General features: G+C 39.0%; 1 protein-coding gene and 1 long non-coding RNA gene across 7 annotated transcripts in view; one reads left to right on the forward strand and one right to left on the reverse strand.

The window, feature by feature from the left end:
• Positions 1 to 21,196, forward strand: part of BICD1 (BICD cargo adaptor 1) — a 232,934-nt gene that overhangs the window by 190,365 nt on the left and 21,373 nt on the right. For 3 of the 6 annotated variants that reach the window (XM_066258074.1, XM_066258075.1, XM_066258078.1), the window contains exon 7: positions 4,975 to 5,182. In XM_066258074.1, coding sequence (XP_066114171.1) covers positions 4,975 to 5,182 — 208 coding nt within the window. Of the gene's footprint in view, positions 1 to 4,974; positions 5,293 to 6,265; positions 6,463 to 21,196 lie in introns of those variants that run through there. The other 3 variants (XM_066258080.1, XM_066258079.1, XM_066258077.1) reach the window with 2 other exon arrangements.
• Positions 14,752 to 21,196, reverse strand: part of LOC136324761 (uncharacterized) — a 50,969-nt gene continuing 44,524 nt past the window's right edge. The window contains exon 3 of the long non-coding RNA XR_010729136.1: positions 14,752 to 16,942. This is a non-coding gene — a long non-coding RNA (uncharacterized lncRNA). The remainder of the gene's footprint in view (positions 16,943 to 21,196) is intronic.

Consider the following 21,196-nt stretch of genomic DNA (forward strand, 5'->3'; position numbering starts at 1 on the left):
GGGGAAGGGGAAGGGAAACTTGGAGGGGACCCTACACCTGCTTCGGTCCTGCAAGAGAGTTGGAACCTTCCTCCCAGGGCTAGTTTTGTTCATTTTATACTTATTTCCCCTTCTATAACTTTCTGCACACTAGTGGAGGGCAATAAGCCATTAATCCTAATCCATGGAAGGCCCACGGGACCCCTATGTCCTAGGGAAGGGAAAGGGAGAGGCAGCTGGAGGGCCTGTTTCTGATAATCCCATTCCCTATAATCCTGTTACTCATGATCCCATCACTCATTCTCCTGCCCTGATAATCCTGTTTTCTATAATCACATCACTCATGATCCCATCACTTTTTCTGGATTGCAGTTCATAGCAAAGAACTGATAACCAGCAAGTTCTACACCTGTGGTTTGTTAATTTCTAATTCCTTTTTACCAGGTCTTGTTTCCTTTTCTTTTTCTAAAATTTTTCTAAAGCAAGGTTCTAATCTTTAATGCCATTCTTACCCTGTATTTTCCAAATGGGTAAAACTTCATTTGGTCAGTAGACGGATATCTGAAACTAGTTTTTATTCTATACTTTCTCTAGTCACTTCACTTCACCCTTAGTTGTCCCTGCACCCTTCTCCGACTGCTGTGCTCACAGCACATCCTGGCCCTGCTTTTTTTCTCACCCAAACCGCTTACTTGTCAGCCCTTTGCCCCAGAGGCTGGGGAAACACTTCAAACTGTCCAGAGAGAAGGCAAGAATTAGCACACTAATAAAAAGCAAGAAAAATAAGATGGACAATTAACTAGCACCCAGAATAAAGAGTGTTTGACTATAGAGGACACAAGACAAGAAATAGGAGCCAATAGAAGAAAATAATTTCTTCAGGAGAGAAATCAGAGCCCTGAAGCTAGGGGTCTTGGATCCAAGAGATTTTATATTTTTCAGGCTTGTTTTGCAAATTTTCTTTTACTTTTGCCCAGAAATTTCTAATTTTTCATGTAAAAATTCAATTTAGGCCTTAGAAATACACATTAAACAAAGACTTCACATACACAAATTATAATTTAAGAAATTTAAATGAGCACACTTTACTTATTCCAATTAAAATTACACTAGAGATATTTTCTGACAAAGAGACAGAACAGATTACTTACTCACAAGGAAGGGGTTCCACTTTCAGGGGCTTCTCAGGTGTTTTCCTAGCCACGTGCCCGGAACTTAGGCTTAGGCACCAGAGATTTCCGCTCACACACCACACAGCTCAGGAGTTTCAAACAGAAACAAGGAAAGCAAAGAACGAGATCCCGACAAACACAGAGAAGTCTCTGGAAGTCCAAGGCGAGACTAATAAATTCAGGTTAGCTCAGTCTCCACTGATTCAGTGTGATGCGAGACTGACTAATCCTGGACAGACTCAATCTCCACTATGCCTTCTTAGAGCACAAATGAAGTCCCCACTAAATGTCTTTTACTGAGAGCACAACCAGATACCTCTGGAAGTTCTGGGCAGGATGCAGTCCCCACTAATGTCTCCCTAGAGAAACAGACGTCTCTGAAGGCCTGAGGCAGAACTGGTGGACCTGGTCAATTCAGTTCTCACTAATGTCCTTCTAGAGTACAAGCAGATATCCCTGAGAGTCAGAGGCAGGACCTAATCCCCACTAATCTTCCTTTCAGAGGATAACCAGACGTCTCCCAGCAAAGCCCGAGGCAGGACCTAAAAACTCCACCGAAGTCTCGGTCTTGGAGAGCCTGTTACATGGGTGAGATCACGTCTGATCTCCACACAATAGCCCAAATTGACTAGTGTCCAAAACAGAACAGAAAAGCAAGAATTCAGAGGAAAGCTAGAATTCAGTAAAGCCAAAGAGTTGCTTTACTTACCTCCTTGATTTCTCTGCCAAATTGCCCAAATTGTCAAATTTGGGAACCGGGGGTGTCTACCGGAAAACTGTCCAGACCCCACAGGAAGACTGGGAACCCTGGAACATCTCAGGTGGTGCCTCTCTTTGAGAAACAAGCGGGGCCGGGCAGCTCAGCAGAAAGTCCATCCAATTCGGAGTGTCTCTATCCAGTACACAAAGCACCGGTCCCGGGTGAGCCCCCAAATGTTATAAAGTACAGCACCCCAGATTCTGAAAGGCACTGTACCTCACTTCAAGTCCACATAGAGACACCCAGTCCAGATGAAGTTTTTTTGTTTTGTTTTGTTTTTTACAGGGACAGAGATAGCGTCAGAGAGAGGGATAGATAGGGACAGACAGACAGGAACGGAGAGAGATGAGAAGCATCAATCATCAGTTTTTCATTGTGACACCTTAGTTGTTCATTGATTGCTTTCTCATATGTGCCTTGACCAGGGGCCTTCAGCAGACCAAGTAACCCCTTGCTCGAGCCTGCGACCTTGGGTCCAAGCTGGTGAGCTTTGCTCAAACCAGATGAGCCTGCTCTCAAGCTGGCAACCTCGGGATCTCGAACCTGGGTCTTCCGCATCCCAGTCCAACGCTCTATCCACTGCGCCACTGCCTGGTCAGGCTTGAAGAGTATTATTGAAGGAGAAGATTAGTTAAATATGCTGGCCGTATATGGCTAACATGGGCCAATTGCAGACCCAAATCGTGCGCCAGTATGTGACCATTTTTGCTGTCACATTTTATTGCCAAAATAAAAACAGTTATACGCATATCTTACATGATGCAAACTCAGTACAAAGTTCACAAAACATAACTATGCCTTTATTTGCAAATTCAGTAAATAATTTACATTTAACTTATACAGGTGTAAACCAAAATCCTGAGTTAAATAAAGCCCAGAATCTGTCTAGCTTTCTTTGGATTTCAGGAGAGAAAGGCCCAAGCTGATACTTTGTGATTGACTCTCTGGAGATGGCAGAGAGGAGGCTGAGTGCCCGAGGGATCCCAGGGGTGTGAGGGAACCAAAGGGAACTGACTTCTGGGTCTCCAAGCATGATAGGAGTTTGGGAGTAGAATATATTTATATATACCTCTGGCCAGGGGAGACAGGGCAGAGAATGAAGATGGTGCACATACCCCTCCCTCAATGATGAAAGAAATCAAGATTATATGTAAAATTAAGAAAACAAATTTACTCTTTGAAAAAGAAATCAAAACATTTTTAAAGGCTCAATCTGATTTATATAAGAATTATTTCCCCCAAATACTGCATTTTCACAGAAATGTGATTTTTTTTTTTTTTTTGGTATAGTAATTGCCTTATTCCATAGTACTTTTTTTTTTTTTTTTTTTTTTTCAGAGAGAGAGAGAGAGAGAGTCAGAGAGAGGGATAGATAAGGACAGACAGATAGAAACAGAGAGAGATAAGAAGCATCAATCATTAGTTTTTTGTTGCGACACCTTAGTTGTTCATTGATTGCTTTCTCATATGTGCCTTGACCGTGGGGCTACAGCAGACCAAGTAACCCCTTGCTCAAGCCAGGACCTTGGGTCCAAGCTGGTGAGCTTTGCTCAAGCCAGATGAGCCCGCGCTCAAGCTGGTGACCTCGGGGTCTTGAACCTGGGTCTTCCGCACCCTAGTCTGATGCTCTATCCACTGCACCACCGCCTGGTCAGGCCATAGTACTTTTTAAAATATTGTTATTAGAGCCTGATCAGATGGTGGTGCAGTGGATTGAGTGTCGTACTGGGACACAGAGGACCCAGGTTTGAAACCCTAAGGTCACCAGCTTGAGTGCTGGGTCATTGGCTTGAGCATGGGATCATAGACATGAGCCCAAAGATCACTGGCTTGAAACCTAAGGTCACTGGCTTGAGCAAGGGGTCACTCACTCTGTTGTAGCCCCCCAGTCAAGGCACATATGAGAACAACTAAGGAGCCACAATGAAGAATTGATGTTTCTCATCTCTCTCTCTTCCTGTCTGTCCCTATCTGTCCCTCTCTCTGTCTCTGTCAAAAAATAAAATATTGTTATTTGACCCATTAAAATAAATCCAGGATCCTGAAATTCACACTGTATTTAAGCCCTGAATTTTCTTATGATATCTCTACGGTGCTTTTTGATATGCAAGATTAAAGAAAATGAGCACCCACCCAGATTTCAAGTTCTTTCACTACAAGGTCTCTTTCTTTAAAATGCCATAGGGCTTCTGCTGATTTCACATTGTATACCATGTATTTTGGATAACTCCACAGAGTCATAAAAATACATGAAGAACATTTGTTACTATTATCTTAGTAGGTAAATCAACTCAGATAAAACTCTTAATTATGTGAATGACTTTTTTTTCCAACTGTGTATGTGCTCAGGTTTTACCCTTGATGGGAATAGATATCACTGAGCTTACCTTCCGGCTGCAGCACGAGTATCAAGCCTGAGTACAGATGTCTGACAGCCTTCTACATCTGTATCAGATCCTGTGCAGATTTTGGGTTTCTTTGGCATCTATTGCTTAATCTTCCAATTGAAAAATCATTGAAAATACTCAGGTTTTTAGTTCAGACAAATCTGCCCTACTGAAAGCAGTGGTGGCTGCCATCTGTGCTCAATTAAAATAAAGCCTATAAATATAGATAAAGAAGGAATGGTTTTCTTTATAAACATTATTATTCTTTTACATGCTACAGGCATCGCCTATAAGAAACTTGTCACATTACTCCCAAGAACACGTTACATGGTAGGAAAAGCCACTGTAACAAATCTTAGATGCTGTGAACACTGCCTGGGACTTGACTGCTTATTCCTGTGTCGCCAGGCAGCAGTCCCCACAGTAACTGTCCTTGGGGTGTAAGATGTTACCTTTTAAGAATGTCCCCATATGTACTCCATTGTATAGATGAACCGTCAATCGTTGAGCCTGCTCTACTGTTTCTAATAGTCTAATATAGTAGGGTTACCTCAATCCTGCTCTAGGAAGACCGGTCAGTGTTCTAAATATCTAAATTCCAGTAAAATCTATTACTTTTCCATTTAAATTTCAAATTCAGGTTTGCCATGATTTTCTCCTGACGTTTTGGTTTCAGATGTGATGAATATGTCACACAGTTGGATGAGATGCAGAGACAGTTAGCAGCCGCAGAGGACGAGAAGAAGACTCTAAATACTTTGTTACGAATGGCTATCCAGCAAAAACTCGCCCTGACCCAGCGGCTGGAGGACTTAGAGTTTGACCATGAGCAGTCCCGACGCAGCAAAGGCAAATTTGGAAAGAGCAAGATCGGCAGCCCTAAAGTAAGTGGGGAGGCATCAGTCACCGTGCCCACCATAGACACTTACCTCCTGCATAGGCAGGGCCCACAGACACCCAACATTCGGGTCAGCAGTGGCACTCAGAGGAAAAGGTATGCCTGCAGCAATCTTCATAGTACGGTGCAGTGGCCAGATTTTAATTAACTGCAAAAATGAATGTGTTCTTATTGTGGATGATGGAGGAAGGGAAGGAAAAGGAAAACTGGGAATGGGTATATAAATGGGCCTTACTAATGCTGGGGTTTTTTCAAAGCAAAACTTTTGATAATTGTGTTTATTTATTCCTTTCTGTCCTCCACACACCCCTTCTTAATTAACCATAATATGACTTTGAAGTGTCAACATTTTTGCTATTCCTTGTATGCATAAATATACAACGCCCTTACCTCCAACCTAATAACTGGTAGATAAATGTGGATATTAAGAATGAAGCTATATTTTACATGGATGGTCATTCTAAAATCATTATACCTCTGGTAATGGTTCTTTCACCAGCTTCTCTTTAACGGGGCAAGAATGTGACTATGTTCTCTTAGAGGAACTTTTATTTGTGTTACCAGAACTGATGACTGACTAAAGGAGATGTCTATATTTAGGTAAAATGGGATGGAATGTGTATAATCTTTTTCTTAAAAGAAGGTTTTTGTGTATTTTTATTTGGTATGTGAATGTTGCGCAAAGAAACCACTCGTAAGGTTTTCAGCGGCCTGATTTTTCTCATCTTTATTTCTAGAGTCCTGGATGTTGAAATATTTACCCTATGTTTTCACTTAATGGTGAAACTTTTATTTTAGGAGCTTTCAGTAAGAAATCAAGTAATATAAATATATTCTATTTGTGGTTCAAACTAACTATAATAAATCTCTTTTTCACTATCTAATACAGTTTCCAAATGGGGTTGTATCCTGGTGGGGAAACTAAACAATTAGCAAAAAATCTTGATTTACATGTTAAAAAAAAAATTAAATGCCAATAGAAATAATGTTGTCACTGGTGAGGCTTTGAAAGGTAATTAAAGTAAAACTTTTTTGTTTCCTATATGTATTTTCTTGGATCTCCTGCAAGACAATTTTCACCTTCCCTTTGTGATCAGAGCCGTCCCAGGACTTCAGGGGCTTCCTACCTACAGACTTTATTAAGAGTTCCCCCTGATCCCACCTCCACAGAATCATTTCTTCTGAAGGGCCCCCCTTCCATGAGTGAATTCATCCAAGGGCACCGGCTCAGCAAGGAAAAAAGGTTAACCGTGGCTCCTCCACCAGGTAAACATTTTTTCCTTGGGTGCATGTGACGCAAATGACTAGCTGAACAGACAGCTCTCCCCTTCCTTCCAACCACTCACGCCCACCCATCCGCAGAGCCTAACTTTGATGACGAGCACATTTCGACAGCTCAACTAAAAACACCTTTACCCTTAGCCTCCTGTTTCCTCCTTTATTCATCCAGACCATCCTTCCTTAGGAGTCTGTAGGGACTTCCTTTGAACCAACAAAGATGGAAAATGAGAGTTGGAAGGAATGGGGTAGGTAGAGGGCGCAGAGCAGGACGCACACCTGGGTCCTGTTTGCAATTTGGTAACTCATAGCAGTTCCATCTTGGTCACGTTTTGTTATTTCGTTTTGAATAGTTTTAAATAAAAAGAAAGTCCTTTGGGGCTCATCTCCTTTTGTAGTGACTCAGAATGTTTCCTCAATCTTTACAGACAAAAGTAAAATCCTCTAAAGCTGTGCTCCTCAGGGACATTCAGGTCTTTACAATGTTCTTGCAATTTGCAAGCCCTTATTCATTTCTGCTTACCCATATGCTCACAATTTACTTTAGCTTCACTGTGTGGCGTTTTTCTTTTTTCTATGAAGGGCTGTCATTGAAAACGTGACTTCTGGCAAATACAGTTAATCTTTTTGAGAAGCCCCTGCACGCTGTCTAAACATCAGAGGGAGGGCACAGGAAGCCCATGGAACAAAATAAGCCCAAGGACATCGATTATTTGGCTATCACACGGAATGAAAAATTAAAACTGATGAAGTTGTCAGCAGTTAGAAACTCAGAGATTTCACATGGGCATCTGTATTTCTGGCCTCCCTTGAAAGATTCTGAATATCGGGCAGCCCCAGGTCTGCATTCACGCATGTCAGCAACCTGTTAGAACTACGTACTGAGCTGCTGCTTTTGAACAGGGCAGGCTGTGCAGTTAGCCGTCCCTCTCACTCCGTTACTTTAACCCAGGCTGCCGAATGCGGTTCTGTTATCTCCTGGTCACTACTGTGGCCTTTGAGTTTTCCACCTTTGCCCCAGGTATTTTTGTTTGTTTACTTCGATTTTACCTTAATTCCTTTTTGGAAACCTCAGTCTTTGGATCTCTGATACTTTGCTTACGTGATTCATGAATGAGCCCACTGATTGGAATTAAAAAATGTGTGGAAGTTTTGAGAACATGTTAAACATTCTGCAAATATTTGAGAAAATCCATAGTGACAATGACTTGGAAGAGCCTAACAGTCAAAATGTAATCCCCTCCCCCCAAACAAAGAACAACTCTAAGAGTGTTTCTACTTGCATAGCTCATTTCCTATTGCTTTAAACCCCATAGGAAGGTACCTGGAAGTACCTGTGAATTACAAAGTGGTAATGATTAATTTGGATACTTGACTTAAATAAAACCCCACAAGTCTTCTTAGTGTTACAAATAGATTTAGTAGCACTGTCTACTAGAACTTAAAAAAGAAATTTTATAATTAATGAGTAGCCCTATTATCTTAATTTTAAAAGTATCATGTTGATAGAATTAAAAATTAATAAATGAATAGTTATTTTCATTTTGTATATGACTATTTGATCATTGTTTTTCATGAATATGTATTTTACATTCTTGTTATTACATTGTGGAAACCATTAACATTGTGTCATAAACTTTTCCATGTTGCTATCTAGTCTTATTTTTATTTTTAAAGATTATATCATACATTTTATTTCCGATGTTACCCCATTAATCACTGCTTCTCTTGTTAACCACTGAGATAGTTTTCCATTATTTATGATATTATAGAATGCTGCTGAGACTATCCTCATGCATTCAACCTCTCTAGTTTTTCTCAAGAGTGAGATCACTGGGTTAAAAGTCTGAACATCTTTATGTTTTTGCTCCATTTTGACATTGCTGTCAAAAAGGATATGTCAATGTACTATAAGCTCCACAAAACATTTTTCTCATTTTCACACATTCTAAATCTTTCTACTACTTTATGCACATTTTACTCATCTTGCAACTCTGAGGCTAGTTAACATACATGAATGAGACTACCATTATGTTGTCTTAAATGGTTTGATTTTGAATAATCAGAAAATGGCATTAGATTTAAATTTTTTTCTGTGTACAAGATTAAAGATATAAATAATGTTAGTCAATGTGATCCCTAGGCCAGAAAATCACTTCCATGACAATATAATATCATCATATTAATAAACCTTATTTTTAACCATTTATTTCAAGTTAAAATAATAAAAGAGGGGAGGGTGTAAAGTTGTTATTATGTATATCCCAAGGAATATTATGAAATCAACCAAACTAGTCTTTAATAAATTCTCAGATTAATCCAGCAGCATTTTCTAAAAGGTTTCAGTTAAATGAATTACCATAGAAACTGAGTAACCAACTATAACAAACAAATTGTAGCTTCTAAAAATATTTGCATTATTGACTATGTATCTATATTTTTAGGCTGAACTATATTGGGTAACACACACATATTAAACATTATTTATGATGTTTTTACCTTACAAAATATTTTTAAAAGGTTGAAAAAGGAAAAACATGCCTTATATAACCAACCCAAGGTTCTATGTGAAAATATCTTAAACCCATGGGAAGTTATAAATTTTATGAGTGTTCTTTATTCATGAATTTATAAGTTATTAATTTTTATAAAAGTTAATGGTTAGTAAAAGTATGTAGTCATCATTTTTAAAGGATAATTCATTGTTAATTTATTAGAATGTTTTTTTTGATAGACTTTGTTTTCTTTTTTTTTTTTTTTTTTTTTTTTTATTTTATAATTTTATTTTTTTAATGGGGTGACATCAATAAATCAGGATACATATATTCAAAGATAACAAGTCCAGGTTATCTTGTCGTTCAATTATGTTGCATACCCACCACCCAAAGTCAGATTGTCCTCTGTCACCTTCTATCTTGTTTTCTTTGTGCCCCTCCCACCCCCTATCCCTCTCCCATTCCCCCCTCCCCCCCGTAACCACCACACTCTTATCAATGTCTCTTAGTTTCACTATTATGTCCCACCTACGTATGGAATAATACAGTTCCTGTTTTTTTCTGATTTACTTATTTCGCTTCGTATCATGTTATCAAGATCCCACCATTTTGCTGTAAATGTTCCGATGTCATCATTTCTTATGGCTGAGTAGTATTCCATAGTGTATATGTGCCACATCTTCTTTATCCAGTCATCTATTGATGGGCTTTTTGGTTGTTTCCATGTCCTGGCCACTGTGAACAATGCTGCAATAAACATGGGGCTGCATGTTAGACTTTGTTTTCTAAAATGTAGTTTTAATATATCTTTTTAGGTAATTTTAGTTATTCTAATAAGCACACATAAGGGTAGTTTTTCTATTGAGGATCATTGGTCATTAAAAAGAATGAAATTAATTTGGTTTGGATACTTTGGTTGAGAATTGAGAGCTATAAATCTCATTTAAAATGTTAAGGCACAGAATATAAAATATTATTTACCATATATAAGAGATAGTTTCAAATAGATCTTATTTCTATGAGATGGTTAGCAGAAAAATCCCATCTTCTTCAAGGCATAATTTCTCAATATCTGGAGAATTAGCTCTAGGGTGGAGCACAGATTTTCAAAATTAGTAGAATGTTTTATACTAATTGATTTGCAACCTTTTAGAGGAAAATTCTAGCCCTGGCCTCTGGCTCTGGCTCAGTCTGTGCTACCTCAGCCTCTGAAATTCTGTTTCTAGGCATGGCCTGTTGACTTTCTTATTCTTGATTTTATCCCTACCCCGTTACACAAACTCCAGTTCCTCCAACATGTGCCTACCAGCTGGACTCGTAAGGAACCCTGTTGTCCTCAGCACATTTACAGTCAGGCAGCAGATAGTGTGTCTGTGTAAAATCATTGGTTATTTTGTAGCCAACATTTTATCTCGATGCCTTAACTACCTAGGCCTACATAATGATAATAATACAATCTCACATGTATTTAATAATTAAACATAGGCTACCAGAATATGTAGAAGGTATCTATGCGATTTGTAGGCAAGAGACCTTACTTCTGTAGTAGAGACTTAACTGCAGTATATGTACAGGGCAAACAAGAAATCTCAAACTTGGAAAAAGCAAGTGTGAACTCTCTTCGTAAAGTAGGAGCCTGAGCAGTTGCTTCTCATACTCTGTTTCCATGCGGGAGCTTTTGTGTCGGGGTGTTCCTCTGTCCTTTCCTGCTTCTTTCTTTTCCACCCTCTCTTTCTCTGACACCGTCTCAATGAACCAGTATGAAATAATAGCATTGATTTGAAATATGAAAAATTTCTATGATATTTTAGATTTTACTAATTTGAAAGCAGCTATCAGAAAGTCTTAACCTTAGATACATAATCATCACTTCTCGGCCTTCTGGCTAAGATCAAGTGTAGACACATCATCAGCCCTTTAGATGGGTAGTCAACAGCAGACATGCACGTGTTCATTAGTAAAAGTTGCCTTTGCATTTCCCTACATTCAAACAGGTAGACATTCATTTGTCTGTTATATTTAAAGCCTGTGTTCTTAAGCCTATGCCCAAATCATGTTTTTTTATTAACCCATTTGCTCATTATTAACTCATTCTTTAAAATTTAACAAAATATATTGAGTGTCTACTATGTCGGGCTATTTTCTTGGCTCTTGATAGAATGATATTCAAATAAAATTCTACCCCTGTTATTCAAAAAACTCATAATCTGATATGGGAGGTAGACAGGCAGATAAGTAATAATGTTAATAGATGTTCCTGTAATAACAGAGAAGTTAGGGTAGTTAGGAGAATCCTCCCAGAAAAGCATTAGTCATGAAAGGCAGCAAGAACGTAATAGGGGTGCAGGTGTGGGTCATGAGAAAAGCCTTACAAGAAAGCAGGTCAACTTGTGTAAAGGCCGTGAGCTTGCGACTGGGAACTGGGCAGGACTCGGAGTGATGGGAAACGAGACTGGGGTGGTGGGCAGGGATCTGAACACAGAGGGCCAGTTGAGTGCGAGCAGACTTTATTCTGTGGGCTTGGTTAAACGTTTTAAGAATAAGACCAGGTCTTCATTATGTAAAATCACGCTAACAGCAAGGGTAGGGATGGATTAAATGCGGCTAACACCTAAGGGAAAGAAGTATGTACAGAGACTAATGAAACGTGCAGGTGACAGGTAGTGGCAACTCGGGATCAGAACTGTGAGGAATGTGACTGTCTACATGAGTCTGACGTCAGAGAAGTCCAGCTAGACATGAAAGCCAGCATAGCCCGTGCACACACGTGACTGCCTTTACTCCTTCGTCCTCCCGTGGCCTTTTGTGGGAGGAGCTCCCTGAATGCTCTCTGAACTGACCACCTCAGTGGGATTTTTTCCCTAAAATATTTTCCTCTAGAGGCTTTTACCTTGGGGTGTGTTTCACTTCCCCAAACACTATACTGTGTTTTTCCACAGGATTCCATTCTTGAAGTAGCAGGAGTGAACAATATTTTGTTGAAATTTGTAGTTTTTTGGGCTTGTGTTTTCTTTCAATGAAGCTTCCACAGAGTTCTTAACCTGGGCATTTCCTGGTGCCAGAGCATGTTGCCCTGAGTTTGGAATCCACCAAAACAAAAATTAATTCAAAGATACTAATCCACAAAATTATCAACGATATTGAAAAATACATATTTATATCTTGCCTCAATGAAATATGCAATTAGATATTGCGTCAGATTTCCCAGGTTTAGGGAATTAGGTGCTGCAAGAGTATTTTTCTTACTTGTTCTGGGTTAGTCATGATTTATTTTAGAGTAGAAACAGACAACACCCTCAAATTTCCTCTCATTTCCTTCAATATTTTTCAAATAACGATTTCATTTTTACAGGAAATCTTTTAGTATGCAATGAACTTGAATTGGAATGTGCCTTGTGAACAATGTCATATGACAGATGTGTCTCTTCAGTAGATTCTGTCCGTCTCTCTAATGACAGATTCCTAATTGAAAACTGAAAATTAACAGAAATTTATCTAATGTATTCCCAATGAGTTCTGTGTTTGTTTAGATCAATGCCATATATCCTCCAGTATTGCTGAATGTTTTGATGTTCATCCAGATAACTATATAGTTTTGTACAAAACTAGTTTGAAATTTTAAGATTTTCCCCTTATTTTCTGTTGCAAAGGGTTACGCTATATGTATCTTACATACCAGCGCTATCACTGTGTACAAAAAAAGCACAAAAATTTTGAAAACTTTTCTGATCTCCTGTCTCCTGTAGGTAGAATTAGCTGCTCCCTCTGCCTGTGCCCCACAATAGACAACACAGTCAGTGTCCTAAAATCAGATTCCTCTGTAAATCTGGAATCTTCTTTTGAGCAGGAACCCTGCCTCCTCAGTATTTATTTATTTATTTATTTATTCATTCATTCATTCCATGGAGCCCTCATTCTGAGTGCACAGGCCAGTTTTTGCTCCAGTAGAGTGTTGTCTGCGGGAGGGGAAGAGAGAGATAAAGGGAAAGGAGAGGGGGAAGGGTGGAGAAGCAGATGGGCGCCCCTCTTGTGTGCCCTGGCTGGGAATCAAACCTGGGACTTCCACACACCGGGCGAATGATCTACCACTGAGCCAACCGGCCAGGGCTCCTCCATCATTTAATACCTAGGTCTTGCCCTGTAGTTTGCACACAAGAGATCCTCAAGTTGTTGAATCACTGGTAATCGGTTCAATTTTTCTATAATGTATGGCTTTATAGTGACTTATCATCTATACATGTACTTCTTCTGTTGTACAGAATTATAGTGTATTTCAGATTTTTTTTTAGTCTTTTTTTTTTTTTTTTTTTTGTATTTTTCTGAAGCTAGAAACGGGGAGAGACAGTCAGACAGACTACCGCATGCGCCTGACCGGGATCCACCCGGCACACCCACCAGGGGGCGATGCTCTGCCCCTCCAGGGCGTCACTCTGTTGCAACCAGAGCCACTCCAGCGCCTGGGGCAGAGGCCAAGGAGCCATCCCCAGCACCCGGGCCATCTTTGCTCCAATGGAGCCTCGGCTGCGGGAGGGGAAGAGAGAGACAGAGAGGAAGGAGGGGGGAGGGGTGGAGAAGCAGATGGGTGCCTCTCCTGTGTGCCCTGGCTGGGAATCGAACCCGGGACTCCTGCACGCCAGGCCGATGCTCTACCACTGAGCCAACCGGCCAGGGCCTTAAGATGTTTTTTTAGAAAAAACATTTCTTACAATCTTGTTTCTTTTTTTAATTAAATTTTTTTCTATTACAGTTGACACTCAGTATTAGTTTCAGATGCACAGCATAGTGATTAGACATTTATATTCACTGCTCAGAAAAATTAGGGGATATTTTATCACTGCACCTTCATTTTGAAACATCCTCTAATTTTTGTGAGCAATATAATTTATGAAGTGATCCCCCAATCAGTCTAGGACCCACCTGGCCCCAAACATAGTTATTACGATATTGTTGAGTATACTTCCTATGCTGTACTTCACACAGGTATGGTGTATAATATGGTGATCAAATTATATAACAATTGCATTTGGAAAATTTTCAAGTCAGTTATTCACTAATTATTTAATCCAGGCAGCATATATCATTTTGAACTTTCTTTTTTAAATATATACCCCCAAGTCAAAGCAATTATAAGACAATATCTATTTTAGAGGGCAAAACATCTGCTAATACAAGGTAGAGAAAAAGTTTCCATATAAATATATAGGCTTTCCTTATTTTTTTCTTATTCCTTTTATATTTGGTTTTACAGTTTTTAAGTATATTTTTCAGTAGATGATTCAAAATTCAAAAGGTTCAAAAAAGTGTACAAAGAGGAAGTAGCTCTGTCTGCCACAGTTGTGTCCAGCCAACATTTCAGAAACATTCTCCATGTATACAAGAAAATTTATATAAATATATATATATACTACAAATATGTATTAATAACATTGATGCAACCATAAACATTGTTATGCATGCTATGTTTTTCATTTAATATAGCCTAGATTTTTATTTCGATCAGTTCGATCTTATCTTTTTGTTTATTTTTAACCAGAAGTATGGAGAAGGAAGATACACTTGACCCATTTAGAAAAGCTTAAAATGTTTCCATATGTAGAATAGAAATATTTCTTGCCAGATAATAAAATGACAGCTATAAGATGTTTCATGTTTTAGACCAGAGCTATTTGCTAGAAAGATAATGTGATATTTATATATGTCATTCTAAATACTCTGGTAGCTATTTGAGAAAAATGAAAAGAAACAGGTGAACTTAATTTTAACAATGTATTTTATTTAACAAATGATATCCATAGTATTACCATTATAACATGCAGTCAGTGGAAGCAATTATTAAGATATTTTACATTCTGTTCTTCTTATTCAGTCTTTGAAATTCAGTGTGTATTGTGCAGCACATCTCCAGAAATAGCTATATTTCAAGTGCTCAATAGTCTGATTTGGCCAGTGGCTACTGAATTGGACAGTGCAGTTCTAGACCTTACTTACCAATGGTTTTAACTAGTTGAAGACAGAGGCCTCCAGAAGGTGGATAAGACCAATGGGGTGTTGAAGAGGCACAGGTGGGTTGAGGCACATGGAAGGCCCAGGAGATTCCGGGCAATAACTACCTTCCTGTCCTGACTCTGCCTGAATGACACTTTCTGGCTCACTGAAAAATATTGACAAGCAGAGGGAAAACTGGAAAGACACCATCACCTTTAGGGTTGCTTCCTAAATCATAGCTCCTGCTGCAGCTCCTTTGGTGGACTCACCAAAGAGACCACCCTCTGCCCCCAAATGACAAATTAGTCCACAGTCTAAATTTAAAAACTGCGCATGTTATCCTACCACCTTCTACCTATGCATGTTCCCCACCCTCAAGTCAGAGAGCAGCCTGTTTCTCCCAACCTGCAATCAGTTATTACAGCACCTAACCATTACTGCTTGCTCCTTTGTGCCTGGGAATCAGGTGTACAGCTGTCTGCCATGGGCATGGCCTTCCCTTTGTATCCCAAAGCCCTCTGTGCAGAGGAGAGTTTTAGTGCTCTCTTCTGGGGGGCTGCTGGGGCCTCTCCCTCACCGTGTTCCAGGGGAAATGGCCGTCAGCGTCTTCTGTGCTGTGCTCACTGTTTAATCCAATCTGCTCGCACTAGTCTATCATATTCTACTGTTTGCTCTTCCTGTAACTACATAATAACCTCTATTGTAAGAAACCGTCTGATTATAAGCATTTCCTGGATTGTTATATTCGGACTGCAGCTTTGAGAAAGCCACAGTAGGTACCCAGTGGAGCCAATCTCTAGGTTAAGAGCCATAGGCTCTCCTTTACCTATATAGGGTATATGGACAGTTAGAGTGAAGCAATGCTGAGGGACCTTCTCCAACCCCGATACTCTCTGATTCTGTGAATACAATTTTTTTTTCTCCATGATTGGGGCTGGAGTTCATTGTGTACGATCCATGTTTCTAAATAGAACTATATTAAAATATCAGCATCATATAGTATACCTTCCATCAAGGAAAAAGAAAAACCGCCCTGGCTGGATGGCTCAGTGGTAGAGTGTCGGCCTGGCATGCAGGAGTCCTGGGTTTGATTCCCAGCCAGGAAAAGTTGGCCCGGGCGCTGAGGATGGCTCTATTGCCTCTGCCTCAGGCGCTAGAATGGCTCTGGTTGCAACAGGGCAATGCTCCAGATAGGCAGAGCATCGCCCCCTGGTGGGCATACCAGGTGGATCCCGGTCAGGCACATGCGGGAGTCCATCTGACTGCCTCCCCGTTTCCAACTTCAGAAAAAATACAAAAAAAAAGAAAAAGAAAAAGAAAAGGAAAACCCTGTTCTCTAACATTTTGGGGACAATTTAAAATATATATGTGTTATAGACTGACTATATACAAGGCAGGAAATTGCAATATTCCTAGTTAACGCTGAAGCCCAGCTGCCCCTGGGCTTCAGTTTCTAAACCTATATGTGTTTTGTTACACTGCATATGAGCCCACTGATTTAATTAAGAAGTCTAGCCAACCTTTTTGGTACCCTTCAACATGGCAGCCAGGCATACTCTTCCGAGCGTTAAGAAACAGCTTGGAGAACAGGCCTTTCTATGCACTGGCCCTGGGTTCAGCAGCTCTGCTGAGCTCAGAGCAAGTTGGGCAGGGCCTGAAGGAGCAGTCTGAGTTCCTGCTGTGAGCGTGGTGCAAATGACTGGTAGTTCTCTTGCTTGTGGGAAGCCTACGCTTGCTACTAACTATTCCTTTGTTTTAAAGACATAATGAAAATGTAGTTTCATAGCACTCACACCTACTTAAAGTGACCTCGTCATTAATCATCCAGGAAAGATTCACAGGGCGCGGTCTCATTACACAGCAGTGCAGCACCCCACTGGTTCTCGTGTGCACAGCTGACTGTCCCGTCTTCCACACAGCCCTCTCTTTAGTCATCTTTTAACTCTTGTTTGGTTGTCTTGGCTGTTTGTCCAGTGTAGTTGTTAGGCCTGAAAGGTATGGGAGGAAAAGCACAACTTACATTGGTTGACTCTACTCCTTTCTATTGTTTACTTAAAAAATAAGTCAAGTCACCTGACCAGGTGGTGGCACAGTGGTGCAGAGGATAGAGTGTCAGACTGGGACGCGGAGGACTCTGGTTTGAGACCCCGAGGTCGCCACTTTAAGCGTGGGTTCATCTAGTTTGAGCAAAGCTCACCAGCTTGGACCCAAGGTCGCTGGCTTGAGCAAGAGGTTACTCGGTCTGCTGTAGCCCCTGGGTCAAGGCACATATGAGAAAGCAATCAATGAACAACTAAAGTGCCGCAAGGAAAAATTGATGCTTCTTATCTCTCTCCCTTTCTGTCTGTCTATCCATTCCTATCTATCCATCTCTCTGACTCTGTCTCTGTCAAAAAAAAAAGTAAAGTCATAAAGATATCATATACCCATTGATTTTGTTGTCCTTTAAGCCAAAAAGAAAAACAGTCATTGATATACTCTCAATATCACAAACTTCAAGTTTTCCTGACCTGTACATGTAAATGCCAAGTGTGTTTTGGCTTTCCACCTTGCTGGACTCCTGGATCTTCTTTTTCTGTTAGGATGCTTAGGCTGCTGACAGCACTTCAGTGTGTCCAGTCCTCAGATCACATCTCCTTTGCAGGGGCTGCTTCTTAAACTGGCCTCTCAGGTAATTCGCCTGAAACAGCGAATGTTCCTGTTTTATTTTTTTTAAGCATTTTTAAAAATATTTTATTTTTATTCATTTTAGAAAGGAGAAGAGAGAGAAAGAGAGAGTGAGAAGCAGGGGAGGAGCAGGAAGCATCAATTCCCATACGTGCCTTGACCTGGCAAGCCCGGGGTTTTGAACCGGCAACCTCAGCATTTCAGGTCAACGCTTTATCTCCACAGGTCAGGCGCAGATGTTCTTGAAAGGTAGACTAGATTAGACTGCTACTCTCATAATAATTATTTAAAAGAAACAACTTCTGCAGTTTCAAGTATTTGCATTAAAGACTTATATAAAAATATGTATATTTACATATTTTGCAGGCTAACGGTTTTGAACAGGACTGTCATTTTAACTCACCTTACTTTGACTGGATATAAAATTGATACTTTTTTTTTTAGTTGAAGGAAAGATACACTTTGCTCATATTGTGAACTTTTTTTACCAGTCTGATCCTGTTCATCTAATCCTTTTTTTTTTTGTTCTAAACTGAGCTTCACCTGTTAATTCTTTGTTGCATCTAATATTATGTCTTACTAACAGCTGAAAATCAATGTATGATCGGTTTGGATCATGAAGACTGACAGCAGTAGAAATTTAGAGTAGACAGGGGTACCATTTCTCTGATCAAATGTTACCCACGTCCCTGACATAGACATACATCCCAATGAGGACGTTGTTTAGTTCATCTTAAATATTTATACATACTTCTGGCTTTCCAGGCAGTCCTGGCTCCACCTCTATTCATAGGATCCTTTGAAAGAACAAGTATAGTGTAGTCATTTAGTCTCAGTAGGTATTTATAGAGTAAGCCATCATGTGGTGACAGTAGAATCAGTTAAACATAAATTTTTTTCTCTTTTTATGCACTACTTGACATCAAGCAAAACGAGGTAAGTTGGCTGTAAACCTGTAGGTGAATCTTACTTTCTTTAATAAATTTATTGCTTCAGTTAAATTTCTACAAATCAAATGTTTTTACCTTAGGAAGTTTATTGTAAATCTTTATTCTTTTCTTGAAAAATGAATAAGCCTCTTCTGTAAATTTGGATTTTAAAAATATTTAATATTTAACCATATTGCTTTTCCTTTAGCTGAGATATGCTGATGGTTTAATTTGCTTATGAGGGCACTGTACATTTTGAAACACTTGGTTTAGTTTGTGGGTTTTTGAATTGTTTTCCCCAAAAAATGTGGGTTACATGTGATAAACATTGCTTATTTTCTTTAAAAATTTTTAAATAAATAAATAAACAAGGGAAAACTGACATTATTGAAAGCCTGTACTTTTCAGATCTATGGCTTTGTAAAAGAGGCCGTCCTGAACCTCTCAGGGTATTTTCTAGCATTGATTTTTTTTTTCTTGAAAATGACAAAAAATAATGAAAGAAATATTAAATAAGAAAATCAAACACATGTCACTGAGTGGTGTTTCATATATTTTTCTTGTTTGGGATATATTTTTACAATTAATCTTTTTAGTGGGTTTTTGGTTGTAGTTTGTTAAACTTAATTATCTTTTGTTTCTCTTTGATGGTGAATTAATTCTGACATTTCAAAGGTATAAGGTGGTCTTTACCTGATACATGCTATTATTATTGACTTTGCTAAATTGAGAACAGACTACTGTACCACCTTGAGTTAACTCTGTGCTAGCTGACGTTGTTCTTGGGAAGGTCCTTTCTGAACACAAGGTTATTTTCTAATAGGTGTTTAATTGGTGTAAAAATCTGGCAGTAAAATGTACTTTTACCTCTTGGTGCCACTGCGTTTAATTACCCCCTCCCCCTTCACCTTCTGTGCCTTTCCTGCCATCGGCTCTTGGTCACACAAATGTTCATGGTTTAATTGTAAGTTGTTCAGAAGCAGAAAGTTGACTCTTCTTCAGGGCATTTTTATATTTCTCTTCTGCAAGGTTTGAAATAAAAATAGATTATGAATATCGCTTTGTTTATCAGCTAGTCCTATGATATTCATGAGGACAGCAAATGGAAAGCTGGGTGAAAGTTTTTGTCAACAATCACTGAAAAGTCTAAAAATGTTCCCTCTCCTTAGCAAGTTATACTTCGATTCTACGTTGTTGAAGACAGTTTTAATGCTTGTCACCAAAGTGTGATAAACTATATATAGTTGTCATTATATAAAGTCAGAGCCAGATGTTTTTAAAGATTTGTCAGTCATATTTTTGCATTGTCTAGACTGAAATTTTTTTATGTGTTTTAACAAGTCTATCTTTATTGTCCTCTAGAAATATTTAATGAATAATAATTGCTTCTGATTACCAAGGCTATAAACATATAATGGGATTTGCTGTGTTAAACACTGATGTAAATAAAGTTAAGGCTGAAGTGGCTGGTGACATAAATGAGCAGATTACACCCCTGAGTGGTTGGAAATTATGCTGTTATCTGTGGGTACTTTCTGAGAAACTAATGTATTAAGAGGATATGTGATATGTTTGGCAAAAAGAGATGAGATAGCCAACTCTGTGTTTGATTATAAAATGCTAAGAATTGTTCACAGCTGTCCATTCCTATTAGTGCACCATTAAATTCATCATTAGGTTTTGGAAAATATTTTAACTTTTCCTAACTGCTGTATATATTTTTATAAATGTTTCTATCTCGTTTCTCTGTTTTTTTTCCTTTATATAACGTTTCTACCTTACGGTTTTTTTAGTTTTTTGAAATTCTCTACTTTCTATGTTTGTGTTTAATTTATATGTATAGACACCCAGGGGACTACTTAACTGTTCAAGTTGTTACTTCTAGGGAGTGTATTTTGGTGCTTCTTTCTATTAACTTTTCTGTTAATTCACTAACACACTATTAATCATTCTGTAGATTTAGTGAGGAATAATTTAGTATTGATGTCATTGGGCACACTTTAAATAATGGCACTTAAAATGTTATTTTTAAGATGTATACATCAAAGTCTTACAGTTATCAAAGAATAATAATAACTAACTGCCTGATAACACTAAATAACCTTTAAAATCTTTTATCAGATAGTATTTCCTCTTTCTTGTTTCTGTTGTTAGAAAGATGTGGTTTTGATGACACGACTGTCTGCATAGTAAACTGTTTTTCAAGTGGATCCATCAGACAATGTCATTAACAAAGTACTAATAAAGAAACAAATCCAAAGATCTTTTTGGGGAAGTGAAGTCAGTATATTAGCAAGTATTATGCACCTCGTGCAAATTCTCCGAGCAAACTACTGTGGGAAAAGAAGAATTACAAGAATTAGGAGGCAAGGCTCTCTCTTGCCCTCAACCGCAAAGCCTGGCTGAGGAAATTAGGTAAACTGCACAGAAAGCAGTGGTCACCAGCTGTACACAGGAAATGCTGGAGGAGATGAGATAGTGCTGAAGGAGCTTAGGGGAAGCAGACACTTCCTTCTTGAGTGGTCAGGAATACAGACGAAAACTTATTAGTCAGAGAGAAGAGAGAGCATTGCAGAAGAATATAATGTTAGGAGCAAAGACTTATGGAAATAATATCATCGTATAGTTTTTATGGGGCCTTTTAAA

The sequence above is a fragment of the Saccopteryx bilineata genome, chromosome 2, assembly GCF_036850765.1.
Source record: "Saccopteryx bilineata isolate mSacBil1 chromosome 2, mSacBil1_pri_phased_curated, whole genome shotgun sequence".
Classification (NCBI taxonomy): Eukaryota; Metazoa; Chordata; class Mammalia; order Chiroptera; family Emballonuridae; genus Saccopteryx; species Saccopteryx bilineata.